Genomic DNA, 21725 nt, shown 5'->3' with positions numbered 1-21725 from the left:
GCGTGCATTGTTTGATAAAAAAGATCTGACGATGGTGTCATTTCGAATGTTTTCCTTGGATGAAAGACAATCTAACGATGCCGAAAGGTGGACACTTCACTCTCTCTGCATTTCTTCTCTATAAATAGAAACGTCAATAGAACATTGCAACATTTACTATCACTTTCTATGTTATTCAGTTTATCAAGAGTTATCTGAATGTCAAGTCCTATTCAAGTTTCTTCCCCTTCATGTTTTCATTCGAAGAGGTTAGTAATGACTTCTTCTATTAGGTCTTCTAACATTATATTGAGTTCTTCTGCATCTTCTGAGCATACACATTTTGTATCTAACTATACAAGAGGTGTGGTTTGTTTAGAACAGGTGATTGACCTTGCGAGTCGACTGTCTGATTGTCCTACCTATGAGTGGGTTGATTCATGCATCTTGGACATCCTTACTTGTTTCAGGGGTCTTTATGCTTTAGATGGATTTTTATCTAAAGTGATTATTTTGAAACCTGTCTTGATGGTGTTGCCTTCATGACCGATTTGTTTTCTTGAACTTTTGTGGAAGTTGGCGAAAGTTTGATGAAGGAGATGGAACAAGGAGGGATTCAATGGAGCTATGGTTTCCTTAAATGTGCAGGTAGGGAGAGTGATTGGTTGGGCCATATCACTTGGAAAGGTGAAGAAGAAAATCAAGGTGTCTATCCTAAAAAGGTCTAGACAAGGGAGTGAGAAAGCTTGCAAACTTGAGCAGCAATTCACTCGTATATTGATCTTAGTAATTCATGAGCCAAGCACCTCAATTTATAGGAGAGAGGATTGAAAATTTTGAAGCCAAAATTTGAAAATTCAAAATAAAACTCTCCAATGAGAAGGTGTCATGTGGAGTCGTGCTTTCCATGTTTAGCTCACACCTTCCATGCTAAATCCTCTTCACTCCTAAGCTGCCACGTGGACCTCCATGTGCTCCATGTCAAGGTAATTTTTGTCCTCCAATATACCCTAGACGTTTTAGGGTTATATTGGGCTTAAAGAAGCCCAATTGTTACCCTAACTAGTCACTTTTAACCTTAATTAAACCTATTTTACTATTGGCCCAAATACAAGTCCAAAAACCTATGCTACTTGGCCCAAATATTTGGTCCCATTATTTTATGCTACTAGGCCCAATACATGGCCCATGAAATCCAAATCAACTTTATACAATTTATTTAAGCTAAAGCTTGACCCAAAAATGATGTTGAGTAGTCAACAAAAACTCAATTTTCTTGTATTCTTCTGACCAAAGCTCTAATTTATGTTTTGATGACTTGGAGGTTCAATCTATTCTTTTCTGCCAGGTTTTCTTAAAACAATTTTATTTATAAAAGATATATAAGTCCAATTCACCAACCTCTTGAACTTAGACACTAATAAACCCAACACGTTATAGAAAATGATGTTTTCTTAGGAGAAGACAATTACCTAAATGTTGCATCTTGGATCGTTGACTCTGGTGCCTCTTTCCATGTAAGTTCACATGATGATTTATTTTCAAATTATAAAAAAAGTGACTATGGTACTGTGAAACTGGGAAACCATATTACAAGCGAGATTGTAAGATGAATGATGTTATACATTTACATTATAAACAAGAAATTTTTCAGGAAAAACAAATGTTACTAAAATCTTATATTTAATTTGAAGTTTGAGTGGAGATTTTAATTTTTTCCAGAAATCTCTAACTAGTTTTCCATCATGATAATACTACATAAGATGTCTAACAAATGATGCACTAAGTCAATTTTTTACTTGAAACAACTTTTACTTACTCACACTTAATAAACTTGTTAAATATTTAAAAATTAAACTTAGTATTACTTTTTATTATTCCTCACCATTCATTTACTTATTATCTAAATACTATAATAAATATTAGTTATTAAATAAATTTTGTTATAGGAACATCTTTTGATTTTATAATAACTTTTTAAATTATTAAATAAAAACAATAATATAATTTGCTTGTATTATAAGTATAATTTTTATAATTAAATTAGAAATTCTTCTTTAAAATAATTATTATAAAATTCAGCAAGTTATTATAAATGAAGATACGTGGATGACGGAAAATATAAAAACGTTTACATTCTTGGTGCATTTTTATTAAACTAAAAGTGTAAACTTAAATATTTCGTAATATATAATATATTTAAATATTTGTAATTTAGTAATAGTAATTTAAATATATTTTATTTTTCAAGTGTAGTATTTTGTGTTTGTAACTATTTTTTTTTATATATTTAATCTCTACATTTAATTAAAAAAAATAGCTTCTAAGAAATTCCAGTTATAAGAATATAATTTTTAAAAAAATTAAGAAAATCAAACAGAAATAGATTGAAAAAAATTAATACATTTTTTTATTAAATATTCTTAATTTTTTTTTCTTTAAAATTATATGCATCACTATGCCACTGTTTTAAAATTTTAGTTGCTAAATCAATTTTATACTTTGTTGTTTAAATTAAAGAATGAATATGAGATAGTAAATTTGAGGAATTAGATTTGATATGATATGAAAGAATAATTTTTTTATATCCGTATTTTCCACGCTTTTAAATCTACAATAACCTCACCAAAGAGATTTCAATTTGAATTTAAAAAAATTTCACTGGTAAATGTGATTCATCAATAAATTAGACTATTAAAAAAATCATATTTCAGGACTTTAATTTCATAAAAAATACTGTTACGATTATATTTTTAATATTTGACAGATGATATGAAATTTATATTACTAATAGATTAATAGTCTAATTAGACTGGTAAATGTGATTCATCAATAAATTAGACTATTAAAAAAATCATATTTCACGACTTTAATTTCATCAAAAATACTGTTACGATTATATTTTTAATATTTGACAGATGATATGAAATTTATATTACTAATATATTAATATTTTATCTATTTCAAAAAAGTATTATAAAGTATAAAACTTTAAAAAATAAATTCATCCACGCTCAGTTTAACTCATCTGACCATACTGTTCACTCGGTCGATAAATTTCATAATCAAATAATGGGGATAAAACTTAAACATACTGTTAGTGTATTTTCATTTTTCAGTTAAAATTATATTTTCTCTGTATTATATGTAAATATTTATTTTTAATTTTTGGTATTTAAATTTATGAATTAAAATTTTGAATCAAATTAAATAATAATTCCAACAATATGCAAATAAATATACATAAATGTTGTGAATAACTGTTACATCCCAAAAATACCTATAACTATTATAATACAAGTTTTATAGGTTTCAACAACTTTTATAAGTTTCTAAAAATTTAGAGTTTTTCAAAATATTCTTAATGCATGATTAGTACTTATAGAAATATAAATATTTACAATTCATAACTCAAAACAAATTCTAAAGTCTTTCAAACTCTCTTACACCTGCATGATTATCTGCTCATGTACATAATACATTCATCGCAGTTCAAACATAACAAAAAAAGTAAGGGTAAGCTAGTAAAAAAAATAATTTATCAAAAGAGAAAACCAAATTACATGGATCAATTTCTCAATTATTCAATCTTCTTCAAATCCCAACATAAAAATCACATAGATCCCACATGGATCTACACATCCATGATATTCAACAAACATAATAACAACTGACGCCTTCCGGAAGACCCGTATTAAGTAAGTCCTACCATAGAGTAACATCTGATCCAAAGATTATCAGCGAATCCAACAAAAAGGATCAGGGTAAGTTCAATATAACTCAAGTCGTGCATCTCATATGTCATGGTGTTCATGAACTCCCCCATCAACTTCTCACCACCTGATATCTTAGTCCATGTGACTTAGATCATCAGTGAAACTCAGAGATCTTTGTTACCACATAGGCATCAATACTTAATACACAAACAAACATCAATCCATACATTATCCCAAATGTATGAATTCAATTTCATACCATTTTCATCATACAATATCATTCAAAACACAATCCACAATATTTAAAATCTTATTTAACATAAAAAATATAACACTTAAATATTAAACCATCAAAATCTAATATTTGTACAAGTTTAAACAATATATAAACAAATAGCACAATATATAAACAAACAATACAATATATAAACAAACAACATCCCTGCAAGATAAATTGAATATTGGAACCACGTCCCCTCCACATCCAAATATTCTAGCCTAGGGTACTATTAAAACTTAAAGTTAGTTTCCCTTACCTGAAATTCCTTATTCGAATTCTTCTAGCCTAGGGTACTATTAAAATTTAAAGTTAGTTTCCCTTACCTGAAATTCCTTATTCGAATGAAAATTCTACCTCAGACAGGGGAACAACTCCAAAAATTTAGGAACCTAAAGCAAGTTATCCAAAAATGCCAAAATTTAGTATGAGCTTAATCAAATTGAGAGAAACACTTTTCTCGCATGACTCCACTAAGATTGATGACTAAATCATAGAGAAAAACAAAGAATAAGGAAACTTTAGAGTAAAAATGAATTTACTCTATTTGAAAATATGATCGAGTAGAAATGTGGCCTGACTCCTCAGCTACTGTAGGGTGTGATCAAGATTTGAAATAGATGAGTTATGGAAGAGAAATGGAAGAGAGAAGGGAGAAGGAGAGAGAAAGGGTGAAAGGGAGGGAGGGGTCACGACTATGTTCTTATCTTTTTTCTACGTCGTCACATAGATCTCACATGGGTCTACACATCCAGAATATTCAACAAACAGAATAACAATTGACGCCTTCCGGAAGACCCGTAAATCGAACATAAAGGATCAGGGTAAGTCCAATACAACCCAAGTCGTGCATCTCATATGTCACGATGTGCATGAACTCCCCCATCAACTTCTCACCACCTAATATCTTAGTCTATGTGACTTAGATCATCAGTGAAGTTCGGAGATCTCTGTTACCACATAGACATCAATACTTAATACACAACAAACATTGGTCTATACATTATCCCAGATGTGTAAATTCAATTTCATACCATTTTCATCATACAGTATCATTCAAAACGCAATCCACAACATTCAAAACTCAATCCACAACATTCAAAAGTCTATTTATCATAAAAAAAACAACATTTAAATACTAAATCATCAAAATCTAATATTTCTACAACTTTAAATAATATATAAACAAACAACACAATATATAAACAAACAACATCCCTGCAAGAGAAATTGAATATTGGGACCACGTCCCCTCCACATCCAGATCTTTTACCCTAGGGTGCTATTAAAGACTAAAATTAGCTTCCCTTACCTTAATTGTTTGCTTTCCAAGCAACTTCTAGAATTTTATCCCCTTGGTATGTATAAGCTTCAATACTTAAGGACCTAATCCAAGTTATCCAAATAGAACAGAAATTCAGTATATAGTATAATAAGTTGAGAGGATTACTCTTTTCAACTGACCTCACCAAGATTGATGACTAAATCCTAAGAAAAAACAGAGAACAAATGATCTATAGAGCAAAAATGAACTTATTCTGTTTGAAAATCTGATCGGGTAGAAATGTTCCTTAAATCCTTTGCTACAATTGGCCTGATCAGATTCTAAAATAGGTGAAAATTGGGAGAGAAAATTAAGAGAGAATGGAGAGAATAGAAATTGAGAGAGATGGAGACAAAAATAAATAAGAAAAAAGAACTGTATGGAGAGGGGTTTGTGGCTTCTGGTTCTTAATTTTTTTTCTTTACACTGTTACATTATGTGTAACATCTGATTATAGAATTTAGACGATCAGGAAACTCCTAAAATAAAAAATAATAATCACTCTAAGAACGATTCAATGGAAAATTTCTAGATAACTTTTAAAACAAATAGTCTGTTTTTTTTTTAAAATAGTTTATAAAGAAAACTAAAGAGAGAAGAAGCATCAAAAAAATCATTTTGTGGTAGTTGTACTGGACCAGAATGCTCAAAACTCAGCACTCAGTGGTCAGGCCTTAGCACATGGCACAGACAGGTCAACTCGGCTCTTAGGCCAAAATAGCCGGCCATATGATTGGGCCCCTGGTGTATGTATAAGTCCATTTTTTGTATAATTAAGGTAATCCTTCATGCATAAGGCATAGGCGGCAAGGAAGGGGTGATAAGGACCTAGGGGTGCGCTTAGTGTGTTAGAATGGATGGCTTTAAACTAGAGGGGGGGTGAATTGTTTAAAGAGGATTTTCGTAAAATTTTAAAACAAGAATGAATTTATCTCAGGAAACTATTGATAAGAAATTCAGTTTACCAAAAACAGCAAACAAAAACAGCACAACCAGAAAAACAATCGGTTGTTTCACAAAAACAATCGGTTGTTTCACAGAAACAATCGGTTGTTTATATCAGCAAACAACAAATAAAACTAAATTTAAAGAGTTAAGGATAGAGAGATTGCACACAGATGTTTATACTGGTTCACTCCAAATCCAGAGCTACATCCAGTCTTCTCATAAACCTTGAGGAAATCCACTAAGCAATCACAACTTGATCACTTACACAACAACCAAGAGAATGACCTTGAACACCTCAAGAAACACACTCTTCTTGGCCAACACACCAACACCAAGATTGTTGATCTTGATCCCCTCAAGAACACACAACCAATCTCAGTAAACACAGAAACAAAACTTGTTTCACAGAGTACAAGGATTACACTTGTTACAGAAGATAATCTGAAATCAATACAACCAGAATCTTATTCCACAAACTTTGATCAATCACAAACTTTTAGCAATCTCAGCTCTTTGAAAAACTCAAAAACTCTTTTCTTAAAAACAGATTCAAATTGTTACTCTATATTGTTTTTCTGAATTTATTCAAAGATATAGTTTGTTATCAAATCTTAACAAACTCTTAAATTGCATTAAAAGATTGGTCAAAGCATTTAATGACTGGAGCGTAAGCAGTTAAATCATTTAAAGCTCAGTCAAAGATAAAACAGTTTTTCTGTTATGGTCCGAAAACAAACAATCGGTTGTTTCTTCGAATCAATCGGTTGTTTTGGTTTTTAACAGTTCAACCATTTGAAAAACAATTTTCAATCTTTTTCTCAAAACATCTAAGTATGAACAATCAGTTGTTTCGACAAAACAATCGGTTGTTTTAACTTAGTTTGAAAACATTTTACTTTCACAAAGATTGAGATGTTTTTGCTTTAGATTCGATCAAGGGGTGGATTACAATACTCAAACTACCCTAGAACTATACTAAACCAACACAGCAACACTAAGCACAGCCAAGGCTTCAACATCCTTCAAAGGGTTTGGATTCTTCAAAGCTTGAACACCACTTGGTTCAACAATCTCCCCCTATTTGATGAAGACAAATCCCTGATGCTTGTGTTGTACCTGATTGAATCTGAAGCAGTTCCTGCAAGATACAGTTTTGAACAAAGCATAGAACTTCTGATATTTGGTTAGCACAGATAAACATTAATAAACTTCAGAGCTAAATATCAAAAAATATTACTCATCCCAAAAAACTGTTTTAACAACTAAAAACATAAACTTAAACACAACATATATCTCCCCCTATTTGTCTTCACAAATAGACAAAGAGAAGAGATAAAACAAGATATTGTTTTGATTACATCAGAATTAAAACAGCAACAGCAGAAAGAAAAAAAATTTAAAAACCAAATATAAGCACCAAAAACAATCGATTGTTTCGATACATCAATCGGTTGTTTTTCCTTCATTCTTCCTCATCAGCAAACTGAAGATCAAAGATTTGGTTCTGGACAGCTTCAACCTGTTCATCTAGAGTCATGAATTGTGCATCCATGTTATCAAACCTGGTGTCAATCCTCTGGAAATTACTAACACAGAGATCATGAAGGCTCCTTTGATTTTCAGCGAAGCTATCAAGCCTATTCACCATGAGTCTTTCAAAAGGAGACATGGTTTGCATCCTTTCTTCTTGATAATCTTCAGGTGGATCTTCATGTTGAACATCCATATCAGCAGGTTCATCTTGTTCAAGATCAGCAGCACCACTAGATGAGGCACCAAGGTCACCATCTTTGCTTATCCATTTTCCACCTACTTTGGTAAAATCCATTTTGCTGAGTGATCCATTGTTCAACTCTTGATTTGACTTGACCAACTCAAATGTTTCATCTTCAAGGTTCACTTCAAAATAGAGTAGAAATTTAGATACCAAAACAGCATATGGATAATGATAGTCACTTAACCTCATGGCTTTTTGCATGTGCTCTTTGATGATGTGAATCCAATTGATTCTGATTTTCTTCATGATGCAGAAGATATATACCAGATCTTCTTCAGTAAGAACAGAATGATTACTCCCCCTTGGAGTTAGAATCCAAGTCACAATGAGAACAAGCAATCTCTCATCAAGCTTTAGACCTCCAACCGAGCATGTTCTTACTTGAGCAAGTTGATTCTTCAAGCAACTCTTGTAGTATTGGATTTTGTTAAAATCCTCCACTACTCCAAGGTTTCCCTTGTTGATTCTAAGACCAGAAAACTTGATACCAGCAACAACAGTCCATACTTCACGAGTTATCTCCATTTCTACACCTTTCACATGAGAAACTAGATTGTTTCCCTCAAACTTTAGGTTTGTGTAGAACACCCTCACCAAATCTGGATATATGTTTCCCTTCATCTCCAGGAACTTTCTGAGAGATTGATCCTTGAGCAGCCTTCTCACATTATCAAGCTTTTGACTTTTCAGCCAATCAAAGCATACAACCTTGGGGTTGTTTATCTTTTTTATACTTGTTTCATACCTATATCTCTCAATAAGATCATTGTCTCCAGAAAATCAGCCTTCTAGCCTTCCTCCAGACCTTACAGCCCTGGTTTTGACTCTTTTTGAGGTGGGAGGAGTTGATTCCATGATGGCAGAGAAGAAAACAGAGAAGAGCTTTCTTCACAGATTTTTGCAAGAGATGTTGCAATTGGTTGTTCTTGTGGAAGAGATCAGCTACACCAGATTTTATAGCAAAAAAAAAAAGAATCAATTAGCATTCAATTTTATTTAGTGGGTACCTGATTTTTCAGAGAGAGAGGACTTGACTCTGCTCTGCACATAATACGTCAGAAAAAGCTGAAAATCACATGTGATCTTTGACTAGTCATTAAGGATCTTGAATTCCCAAGATTTTTTGAATATTTTCCTTTATGACAGTTGTAACTCCTTTCTGAACGTGATCAGCTTTCAACACAGATTCTTTGACCAAGATTCTCTCTTTGAATTGATCTGTAACGGATAAAAATTCAAAATAGCAATTAAAACAATTTCTTCATAATGCTGTCAGACCCAAAATAATCGGTTGTTTCGAAGAAACAATCGGTTGTTTTCTACAACAGTTAAAACTGTTTTTGAATTTTAACCATGAGCAGAAAGAATTCAAAGCAGATGATACTAAGCGTATTAAAAAGATTTTTAACCATGAGAGAGGACTTTTACAACACAAATTAAGAACAAATAAAGGAAAGTCTTATCCTTATGTTAATTCTTCCATGAGCCATGTGCTTTATGATCAAGAAGCCTCCTTTCACTGTTGAGGTCTTTTGCATAGCATTGATTCAGCTTTAATGACTGTCTTTTTCTTCAAGAACTTGATCAGATGACTTAGTCCCTCATTTTTCTTTAGTTTTCCTCACTTGAGCTGCAAGATTCATCATCATTTTCAGCAACCAAGCAGATGTTTGCTTTCTCATCTTCACTTGATGAAGAACTTGATGATGATATCTCATTTTCATCTCAAGCTATGTAGGCCCTTTTTGTCTTGCCTTTCTTTTCCTTATAATTGAGCTTTTTCTCCTTGCTTTTGTTTGGACATTCTGCCTTTATATGACCTTGCTCACCACAACCAAAACAAGTATAGTTATTTGAATTAAAATCATTGGATTTCTTGTTTCCATACCTGTCTTTGTTGCGGTTTCTCTTTAGGAATTTGCTGAACTTTCTTGACAACAAGGTAAGGTTTTCCTCATCACTATCATCACTGGAATCTTGTTTTCCTTTGTGCTTGGATGTTTTTAAGGCTATGCTCCTTGTGTGCTTATCTTCACTCTCTTGAACATTGAGTCTATTCATCTCTAACTCATGTTCCCTAAGCTTTCCAAACAAAGAAGCAACACTTAATGATGTTAGATCTTTAGATTCGGAAATAGCAGTTACATTTGGTTGCCATGCTCTATCAAGACATTTCATGATTTTGATGTTCAGCTCTTCTTTATCAAAGGTCTTGTCAAGGCTCATAAGGTGATTGATGATGTGCGTGAATCTTTTCTGCACCTCAGCAATTGTTTCTCCTTTAAGCATTCTAAAGATCTCATACTCTTGGATTAGAGCATGCTTTCTAGCACTTTTCACCTCATTTGTTCCTTCATGAGTGACTTCCAAGGTGTCCCACATTTCTTTTGATGATTTGCATTGCGAGACCCTGAAAAACTCGTCAGAATTTAAAGCAGAGGTTATAATATTTTTGGCAATGCAATCGAATTTGGCCTTTTAGCTTTCTGCATCAGTCCATTGAGACCATGGTTTCTCAATGACAGATCCATCTTTTTCAAACTTTAGGACAAAAGGACCATTTTCAATTGCATCCCAAATTCCTTTGTCAAGAGATTCCATAAATATTTTCATTCTTACTTTCCAGAATTGGTAGTTCAAAACCACAAAACAGAGGTGGTCTGTTAATTGAAGCACCTTCCCCAAAAGGTAGTCTATCAGCCATTAAAAAAGGTTTTTAGGATCAACTTGCATAACTTTCAAGAACCAAGCTCTTGATGCCAATTGTTAGAATGGATGGCTTTAAACTAGAGGGGGGGTGAATTGTTTAAAGAGGATTTTCGTAAACTTTTAAAACGATAATGAATTTATCTCAGGAAACTATTGATAAGAAATTCAATTTACCAAAAACAGCAAACAAAAACAGCACAACCAGAAAAACAATCGGTTGTTTCACAGAAACAATCGGTTGTTTATACCAGCAAACAACAAATAAAACTGAATTTAAAGAGTTAAGGATAGAGAGATTGCACACAAATGTTTATACTGGTTCACTCCAAATCCAGAGTTACATCCAGTCTTCTCAGAAACCCTGAGGAAATCCACTAAGCAATCACAACTAGATCACTTACACAACAACCAAGAGAATGACCTTGAACACCTCAAGAAACACACTCTTCTTGGCCAACACACCAACACCAAGATTGTTGATCTTGATCCCCTCAAGAACACACAACCAATCTCAGCAAACACAGAAACAAAACTTGTTTCATAGAGTACAAGGATTACACTTGTTACAGAAGATAATCTGAAATCAATACAAGCAGAATCTTATTCCACAAACTTTGATCAATCACAAACTTTTAGCAATCCCAGCTCTTTGAAAAACTCAAAAACTCTTTTCTTAAAAATAGATTCAAATTGTTACTCTATATTGTTTTTCTGAATTTATTCAAAGATATAGTTTGTTATCAAATCTTAACAAACTCTTAAATTGCATTAAAAGATTGGTCAAAGCATTTAATGACTGGAACGTAAGCAGTTAAATCATTTAAAGCTCAGTCAAAGATAAAACAGTTTTTCTGTTATGGTCCGAAAACAAACAATCGGTTGTTTCTTCGAATCAATCGGTTGTTTTGGTTCTTAACAGGTCAACCATTTGAAAAACAGTTTTCAATCTTTTTCTCAAAACATCTAAGTATAAACAATCGGTTGTTTCGACAAAACAATCGGTTGTTTTAACTTAGTTTGAAAACATTTTACTTTCACAAAGATTGAGATGTTTTTGCTTTAGATTCGATCAAGGGGTGGATTACAATACTCAAACTACCCCAGAACTATACTAAACCAGCACAGCAACACCAAGCACAGCCAAGGCTTCAACATCCTTCAAAGGGTTTGGATTCTTCAAAGTTTGAACACCACTTGGTTCAACATAGTGTGCATAGGGTCTAGTTCAAGTAAAATGCTCTCTTTGAAAACCTAAGCCCATGTGTGTTAGGGCACGTAAAGGTTAGGTTGCATGTATGATGTAAAGGAGCGTGGCACCATGTTGAGGGTGCCTACGTAAACAGACTGGACCCCTGATGCTGGTACATGAGTTGGTACCTTGGTGGTTATTCTGTTATTATTTTATGCACTCCCTTGAGGAAAGATTTTGTTATGTTGCAGTACCAAAAGATAAAAAGATGTTGTTACAAGAGGTAAGTTATAAAAGGGGCTTGAGACCCCAGGTTAAGGTATGTTGTTTCTAAGACTGAAACTTGTTATTTCTTGATTCTTATAAACCTTGTACTGACTTGATCGTCAGAGTGCAATCAACAGGTAGGGTCCCCTCTGTTTCAACGGAACCGCATTCCAACACAATAAAGGAAAGATCAAATTCCAACAGAGACAGATGGAGTTATAACTTGTCGCTAGAGTCAAGGCAAACAGATAAACAGCAAGAATAGTAGTTAAGGGAAAAAACTAAATTCTTTTAAACACCCAAAATAAATAAAAAAATAAAAAAAATAAAACTGAGTCAGATCAGTTTCAATCATACAACTCTATTGTTAAGTTACTTTTCTTTATCTTTAAAACAAATAAAACCTCTTAAAATAGTATTTGCTATCTTGAAGTTATTATTTTCTTAATCTATATAATGCATGTTTGATATACTTTCTTAAGTGATTTTTCACTTTTCAAGGCAGTGAACATGAGAGCAATAAATTGCTGCTTTTCCATTCAATGAAAATGAAAATGTTTTACCAACACACCACCCCAAAAAAATGCTTTAAATTTGATTTAACATGAAATACAGAGGAATGTAATAAAACCATTACACTAAATTTGGTAGTTTGGAACAAAATGGAAAAGACAGAGGTAGAAGAAACAGAAATTAGAAAAAGCTTCCAGTTTTGTAAAAGGTAAAAAAAATATTTAAGTGATAAATATGAATATTGACTTAATTCATTCTTTTTGTTATTTTTATTATTATAATTATAGTATATTATTTTAAATCTTAAGTCTGTTAAAGATGATATTATTAATACCAATTTTTAAAGTATTAATCTTTTTATAATTTCGACTTTTATCAATATTTTATCTTTAAAGTTACTGAAGATTGAAAAAGAAAAAAAAAATGTTTAAATTATCATTAATATTGATTCTTAAATTGTATGGAACTATCTACCATATAAAACATTATTCTATAAAATATTATAAAATTAGTCATTTACAAAATTTAAATTAACGGAATTATTTCTTATATTATCAAATTAATTATTCTCTCTGTTATTTAAAAAAAGTGGTATGTCTAGTGAAATTATTTCATTTAAATTATTTAAGAAGTTGATAAACTTATTGTTATTCACACTAACCCTAAGTAGAAAATAAATTATTATTATTATTAATCAAGTAATTTAAATTTTATTTGCACTTTTTTTTATTCACCTAATAAAACGTAAACTCATCTTAATCACCTCTTTATAGTTGTTATAACGGTTTCTTCTTACTTTATACTAAATATAAATATAAACAGTTTCTTGTGTAGTAGTAGATTATTAGAGCAAAACCATTGGCTCATTGGGTTGGTGTCTCTTCACTGTTATGCGCCCACAGTCCCAAGCCCAAACCCGGAAACCGGTTCCGGTTTTATGAGAAACCGGTTTTGGCTCCCGAAAACCAGGAGCTTTTTTTTTAACGTTCAAAAACCAGTGCAGAGTGGACCCTTTACCCCCAATATGTGGCGATTCGACCGCACTGGTTCTCTCTGCGTGCACGCCACGCGCTTCAATTTGGGTCCTCAAAATTTGTAGCCTTTTGCATGCATAACCTGACACCATGAGATTTTACCGTTCGCTCTTCCGTTTCTTTGTGTTTCCGTGGCAGGTTGATTCCTTAATCTACGCGCCCCGGTGTCTGTTTCTCTGTCACTGCGCCTTTCGCACACGCAAACAAACAAACTGTACTTTGGACATCTAAGGAGAGATTCCGTATGTATTACGGTACTGCTACTCATGTCCTTCGTAAACTCTAAATTCACTTCCTCTTCCAACACTGTTAAATCTTTATTTTTACAAAATTGTATCTCTATAAGTACAAGGTTGTTTTTTTTCAGATTTTTTATTAATATGATACAGTTTTATTTTTTATTTATTAACATAAATATTTTTTAAAAAGTTATTAAAATAAATAAATCGACTAAACACAATTTTAGTTAAAATTTAATTAATAAAACACTTTAACACAACTTCACTTTATTTGATAATTTTTAATTAAGTGATGATAAGATTGTATCAGACTAAAAAAATTATTTTATCAATAATTGAAGTTAGTAAAAAATATTAACATATTACTTGGGACTACATATATTAAATTTCATAGTTAAATATCTTATTAATATTTTATACACTACAAGAAAATCATGAAATAAAAAGTATTTTTTAGATAAAAAATAATTAGTTGCAATAGTAACTAAATTAGAGACCATTTTAAAAATTAAAAAAAAATTGGTTTTTAAATTAGTTTCTATAATTGTTAAATAATTTTTAAATTGATATCAAATTAACAATCAATGTTTTTCTACCAAATTTAGAAACTAAATAATTGGTAGTTAAAACCTTGGTTGCTAATTAGATATCAATTTAGAAACTATTTAACTATCATATAAACTAATTTAGAAACTAATTTTTTTTAGTTTCTAAAATGATGTCTAATTTGGTTACTATTGTAACAATTATTTGGTTTCTATTTTCTGATTTTTTTAAGTGATATAAATAAAGAATTGGTGTTATTATTATGAGACATTTTTCTTAAATAATTTGAGAAAATCAAAACTGTTTAATTTTAAAAAATTAAAATTTAGAGCATCAAGATTACATGTTTGTAAAATTTTAGAAATCAAAAGTGAATTTAAATCCTTTAAAAAAAATATTTTTTATTTGTTAAAAATCAAAGAAAATTGTGAATAGAACATCGGATAACAAATATATTTTGCGGTTATTTATAAATATGTTATTATTATTTGACTAATATTAAATTCATCTTTAATTTTTTATTGAATTGAAGCTTAGAGAAGACGGTAAAAATAAAATTAAAAAGTTAGTAGTTCTTAAAATATATCAAAATGGGATAAAATAAGTGACCGTAGGCTTTATTTAGACGCGGAGACAGAAAGTAAAAAGGTAAAAAAGAGAATTTAAATAAGTGAAAATTTAGATTACATAAACGAGATATAAAATGGTAAAAAATAGATAAAGTAAGATTATTTTATTTATTATTAGTAACTTTATTTATTTCTTTAATATTATTTTTTTTATTATGTAATATTATTTATATCATCATACAAAGAGGATACAGTATTTGATAACGTACGTGCCAAATTTTTAATTCAACAATTTTACTCTTTAATAAACAAAAAATCATTTATTTATTTATTTAACAATTTAAATAATTGAATAGCTTCTTTTTATTTTAAAATGATTAAAATAGCTTCTTTTTATTTTAAAATGATTAAAATATTAAATTGATTAAAATAGTTTTTTTATTTTATTTTAAAACTATTTTTTATAAAATTATATGTATATACACATTTTAAACTGTATTATTTTTCTATTTTTTAAACTAATTAATCATAAAAATAATAAAATTATATATTTTTTAATGCAACAAAAATATGAATATACATGTACGAAAGCGTATGTATTTTTGCTAATAATAAAAGAAAAAAAAAGTTTATGATATTTTATGTCTTTAAAATTAGTAAATATTTAAGAATTATGATGGTGAAAAGTTAAGAAGATTTTTGAATTTGGATTAACACTATAAGAAAATCATTAAATAGAAATTAATTTTAGATAAAAATTAATTTTAATGTACTTCACAATTTTTTGTAGTTAAAATTTTGGTAATTAATTAGATACCAATTTAAAAAGAATTTATTAATAATAGATACTATTTTAGATACCAATAATTTTTTAGTTTCTAAAATATTATCTAATTTAGTTAATATAGTAACGAGTTATTTTTTTTGTCTCTAACATTAGTCTTTAATTAATGATTTTTTTGTAGTGTAAGAATTCTCATATTTTGTGACAATATTTCAATATATATTGTTCATTGGAGATGTTGTGAGGAATAAGTTCATTCTGGAATAATGTATTGGTGTAACTTGCCTTATGCCTTCTTGATGAGTTATATATGTGTATATGTTATATATGTATCATATGTATAATGTTTTAAATTAAATTAGTTTATCCTTACTTGTATGTGTAGTTGATTGGTATGATCGTACGTGGTATGGGAGTATGACCGTACTTGTAACCGTTTTTACAATGACTCTCCCTCTTAAATTTGTATAGACTATAATAACATGGAAGATAAAGTGGAAGAGAAATGCACAAAAATTTTAGATTGGTTGTTTGACTCAATAGACTACATCTAGTTCTCAATCAACAAATTGAATTCCACTAAACAGACTAATGTTGTGAAGTACAATGTGAGTACTCTTTGGGCTCGTAGTCACTTTTGGATAACCCATTGAGTATTATTTAGGAACATAGTCACTTTTGGCTAATCCCTTAAGTATATTTTTGGCAACATAGTCAATCCTGAATAAGTCCTTTAGTATTGTTTGGGAACGTAGTCATTCCTACCAAATCCTATGAGTATTCTTTGGAACCAACCACTCTTTGGCTAAAATCGAGTATTCTTTAAATTGTACCACTCCTAGTTAAGAAAGGTAAACATCTTATTAGTGGTAAAACTGATCATTAGGTCACCCTCTAGAGAGGAATAACATCTTTCAACATATATGAGGTTTGAGCCTTATTTTGGTTTGTTACGATAACACTCACATTTTTCTCTATGAAGGTTTTTGGAGGCATGAAGAATTTTGAAAAAGTTTCAGCGCTATGCTACTTTATCAAGCTTATTCTTCTTTTTGAGGAATGACTTTGTGTAGACACTGAAGAATGTAGCCATTGCAAAATTATTTGTGGCCATTTAGTTTCAACGCACTTGAATGTTGTCATTGCATCGGATGAGTTTGACTGTGAAGGATGCATTAAATGTAATCCATTGCAACATGAATTGTTCTTTTCTTCTTTACATAATATCCCGATATCTAAATGTACTTATCTCTTCTTGAACAATGTGTCTTTGCTTCATTTTGCTTAAAGCGTAGAGTTGTATGAAACATATATAGTCTTTCCACAAGTAACAATGCTAGTGTTAGGGATTTAAAAAAAATAAAAAATTAACTCCTTATCTAAGGATCATTGATGTGACTTGTTCTTAAACATGTATTCTTAGCATATAAAAGCAACAAACATTCACAGCTACGTAGAATAAATATATATGTTGTGTAATATGTGTTAGCTTATATGACGAAGGACCATGTGAAATAGTTCACATTGGGTCTTCGACAAGGTTCATGACTAGGAAGATTGAAGAAGAAGATCTAAGAAAAAGACTTTCCTCCTTTGGAGTGTAGAATATTAGGACTTCTTTTCATTTTTTCTAGTTTTATATATTTTGTAGATAATGTATAGGAGTAATTAATTTCTTATTTCATTTTGGGGAACTTTTGTAGAGACACGTACGAGCCTCAATTGGGACCCTTTTTAGGCCTCACTTGGATGGCCAACCCTAGGAGAAACCTCATTATGGACAAAAACTAGAGTAGGAGAGTGTGTAGAATAAAAGTTTCAAACCAAGTGGGATAGACCACATTTTGGCTTTTTTTTTATTGATCCTTGTTTGGAACTATAGTGCACCGATTTTACTTTGATTTTAGCTGCAATTTGACTTATTTTTTAAGTTCCTAATCCTTTGTAGTAAGGTGGACAAGGGGTTAAAACATATATCTATAGGACATTGAGTTTCCATACCTTTTTCTAAACATGGTTCATGTTAGAAGTATAATTGAGAATTCATATGTAATTTGAAGTTGTTTTGATATATCATGGGGATTTCCTTCGACAACATTATGGTAAAAGGGACTCAAATGGATGTCAATATCATTGATAATATTAAGAATGTGTATAGGTAGGATTTTACAATATATACACATGAAACTAATAGAATTAATGTAAAATAAGAGAAAACATAAAGAATGAGATTTTTTTTTTTGAAGGATTTTAAAAATCTTTTTGTAATTTCAATAAAAGTATTAAACACAAAGTTTGACTATTAAACAAAATAGTGTTTCAATATTATGTTTTTCACAAATAGAAGAACTATAATTCAAAGTTAGTTTCAAAGATTAAAGACAAATAAGGAAAATATGTATATTATTGTATTAATTCATTTTAAACTTGTTTCACTTAAAAACTCTACTTTTCACCTTCTAGTCTTAACTATTTAGTACAGTATTAATATGACACATTAATCTCAAGTGTTTTAATAATAATAAATAATATTAAATTTTGAAGATTAATGATTTTATTTAAGTGTTTAAGCATAATAAAGGATGATTTACCAACATATAGTTAACAAACATTTAAGTTGCACTAGGATAATACTTATAAAAGTTAGAAGTAACTCAATGTTAAAATGTACTTATATTTTTAATCTAAAAAGATAAGAGAGATAATCGAAAGGGTATACGTATATAAATAATAATTAATCATAAAAATATTCGTATTATCAATAGTAAAATCTTTTAAAAAAATTTAAACAAAATGAACTAAACTAATATTTAGTGAAACAATATAAAATCAAGTTTTATTACACTTTCTATTATACTTGTGTAAAAGGTTTTTTTTTTTATATATATATATATATATTTCTACATTAAAGAATTGAAATTAACTAATTTTAGTTGGCTTTAAAACTTATTTAAATCTTTGATTAATAAAACCTATTTATATTTAATTATAAAAGAAAAAATCATGATATATTGCAAGAAATATTTTTTTATCAATGACTTATAATTTTACATGAATTTATTTTATATTCTTTTACGAATTTGTTAGAAGTTAAAAACAACATATACAATAATAATATTTGCAGTATTATTTATAAAAGTTTTCAAAGATTTTTTTTCATAACAAAATATAATTATTTCTTTCGTAGAGATATTAACACCGTTAATTATAATCTTAGTCACATATAAGTTAGAATTAAAATAATAAATAAATATTTGGTTTTTTCAAAAGAAAACAAAGACATTCTATTTTTTTTATGAAAAAATCTTGTGTAATATGGATGATCATGGGGTGGCATGCGCTTGATGTTCCACGCCACTGAGGTGAGCCACGTGGGCAGGATGTGTAGGGCACGCGCGAGAGGTGAGAGTGGGTGCGGTCGCCCTAAATGAATGGAAAAAAAATAGAATCATTACTCTTCGCTTCAAACTAGAAAGTGGTCCGAAGTTCCACCACCTCCTTCAATGTGGAAATTAAATAAAAACCTCAAAACCATTTTCATCTTATGTCATGTTAGGAAAAATAATAAATGATAACAAAAAATAATAATAATAAAAGAAAAGAAAAAACAATTCTTTAGAAACCCACAACATGTGAGAAACCCAGCAGCGCCGGAACACCAACACTATAAAGTTCCCTCTTTCTCTCACCATTCCAATTCCAATCAAAATATTTTCCAATTTTCTCTCACTTTTTTTCTCCTGAATTGTTCTTGGAAACTTCAATTGGGGTTTATCAAAAAGAAACTAGGGTTGTGAGAAAATGCGAATGAGTTGTAACGGTTGTCGTGTGTTGCGAAAAGGATGCAGTGAAGATTGTAGCATAAGGCCGTGTTTGGAATGGATCAAGAACCCAGAATCGCAGGCCAATGCCACAGTTTTTCTTGCTAAGTTCTATGGTCGTGCTGGTCTCTTGAATCTCATCAACGCTGGCCCTCAACAACTTCGACCAGGTTCGAATTTGGAATTTGGAATCGCTTTTTCAATTCTTTAATTTCCTCTGTTGCATGTTTAAGTTCTTTCGAGCAAAACTCAAATCTAATTTTGCTACAAACTTTTTGTGGGAATTAGAGTGTTTCTTCACCAAATCCGGCTGATAGAAGTTTCCAAACAGTTTATCTAAGAAACGTAAAGAAAAACCTTACATGCAGTTGTCTTAACACAACAGCTTCGTCTCTTGATTTTTTTTTCTTTTTAAGAAAGGAAATTTTGTCAGTAATGGTTAAATTTACACTTCGCTTTTTCTTTAATTTTCATTTGATTTTCTATTTTTTTGGGTTAATTCGGAGACACAACACGATAAAGGCTCGTTTGATAAAGTTAATATATATTTAGCAGAATTAAAGTAAATTTTAATTGAAATTCCTTTTAAAGAGCTAAAGAAAAAAAAAAGTTTAACCACAAATCATGTTGCATGCAGGTATTTCAAAAGCATCGTTTTCCATTTTGAAACGTGTAATTGATTTTGGTTTTGGTGTTTGTTTTTTGTCTGCAGCGATTTTTCGTTCCTTGTTGTACGAGGCATGTGGTCGAATTGTGAACCCGATTTACGGGTCGGTGGGTTTGTTATGGTCGGGAAGCTGGCAGCTTTGTCAAGCCGCCGTGGAAGCCGTTTTGAGAGGCGAGTCCGTCACACCAATCACATCCGAGGTGGCGGCTAATGGGCGGGCGCCGCCACTGAAGGCCTACGACATTCGCCACGTGTCGAAAGATGAGAACTCAGCGAACAGGAGTCAGAAGGGGAAGAGTCGAATCCGGGTTAAGCGAACCGGCGGCGACGTAGTTATCAAACCGAAAGGCTCGGAGGGAATCGGGTTTGGTCCGGTTGAACCGGAGACGAAGCAGACTAGAAGTCATGAGTCGGGACTGAGCCACTTGTCGGAAGCTGCGGCCATTTTGGAAGGAGAGAGCAAAGAGAGTGAGAGTGTGGTGTCGGTGGAAACTGGTAACCTATTTGGTGAGACAAAGATGAGTGATCGAATCGACGAAAGTGGCAATGAAATTGGTTTGGAATTGAGGCTTGGGTTTGAACCGGTTTCACGTGTTCATCACATGGTTCCAATGAAGAAGAGAAGAATAGAAGTGAAAAGTAGCGGTGACTCGATGGAGTTAGGGCTTGAGTCCTCGGCTTGAATAATGGCTCGCTTTGTTTTTTCTGATAAAAACAACTTTTTCTCTTGAATCTTGTAGGTGAAACGACAAGTTTTTTAGAAGCCTTTCTTTTTCTTTTTCTTTTTTCCGGTTTAATCTATGTGAATGAGTTGTTGTACAAAATGGTTAATATCTTGATAAATAGAGGAAACTTCCTCTTCTTTTCTTTCCCTTAAATATATATGTTAATATTGTCCAAAATGATATCAATAGATTGATGAAACGGCGAATGTTTTTGTAATTTGTTGTAAAAAATGAAATTTTGAACAAGAAACGCTATTGTAAACCGGTGGATGTCCTATGCAATTGTTAATATACTTTTGTTGTATTATTCAGTATTACATCCTCAACACTAGAGGCATTTTTTCCTGCAAACACGTCCTTGCTCGCATAATGACATCTCCAACCCTAGAAGCGAGTTTGGCATACATCCAAAAGTACCTACGTTACACTTGTTTCCCTACCTCCTCCATAGTGAAGTTGACAATTCCTCACTCTACAAACACGACGATGTGTGAGTGTTGTATCTGTTCCTCAATATTTATATATATTTTATTGAATTTGTTAGGAATCCCCCTTATAATATATAAATAGTTATTAATTTCACCATATAAATTAGTGAGTTTTATAAAGTTGATATAAATTAGTGAGTTTTATAAAGTTGA

At 31.0% G+C, this 21725-nt stretch overlaps 1 protein-coding gene across 1 annotated transcript; it reads left to right on the top strand.

Moving 5' to 3' along the window:
• Window positions 1-19528: 19528 nt before the first annotated feature.
• Window positions 19529-21237, top strand: LOC137837205 (LOB domain-containing protein 41). The gene is made up of 2 exons (XM_068646134.1): window positions 19529-19862; window positions 20405-21237. The coding sequence occupies exons 1-2, from the start codon at window positions 19673-19675 to the stop codon at window positions 21040-21042; spliced, it is 828 nt and encodes a 275-aa protein (XP_068502235.1). The 5' UTR covers window positions 19529-19672; the 3' UTR covers window positions 21043-21237.
• Window positions 21238-21725: the final 488 nt, after the last annotated feature.

This window comes from Phaseolus vulgaris, chromosome 4 (genome assembly GCF_051622355.1).
Source record: "Phaseolus vulgaris cultivar YP4 chromosome 4, ASM5162235v1, whole genome shotgun sequence".
NCBI lineage: Eukaryota > Viridiplantae > Streptophyta > Magnoliopsida > Fabales > Fabaceae > Phaseolus > Phaseolus vulgaris.
This window is presented reverse-complemented; position numbering and strand designations above follow the sequence as displayed.

Excerpts from the sequence above, each read along its gene's own strand:
- LOC137837205 (XM_068646134.1), top strand. The coding sequence starts at position 19,673 with ATGCGAATGAGTTGTAACGGTTGTCGTGTGTTGCGAAAAGGATGCAGT. Across the intron at positions 19,863-20,404 it reads CCCTCAACAACTTCGACCAG|CGATTTTTCGTTCCTTGTTG; the intron begins GTTCGAATTTGG and ends TTTTGTCTGCAG.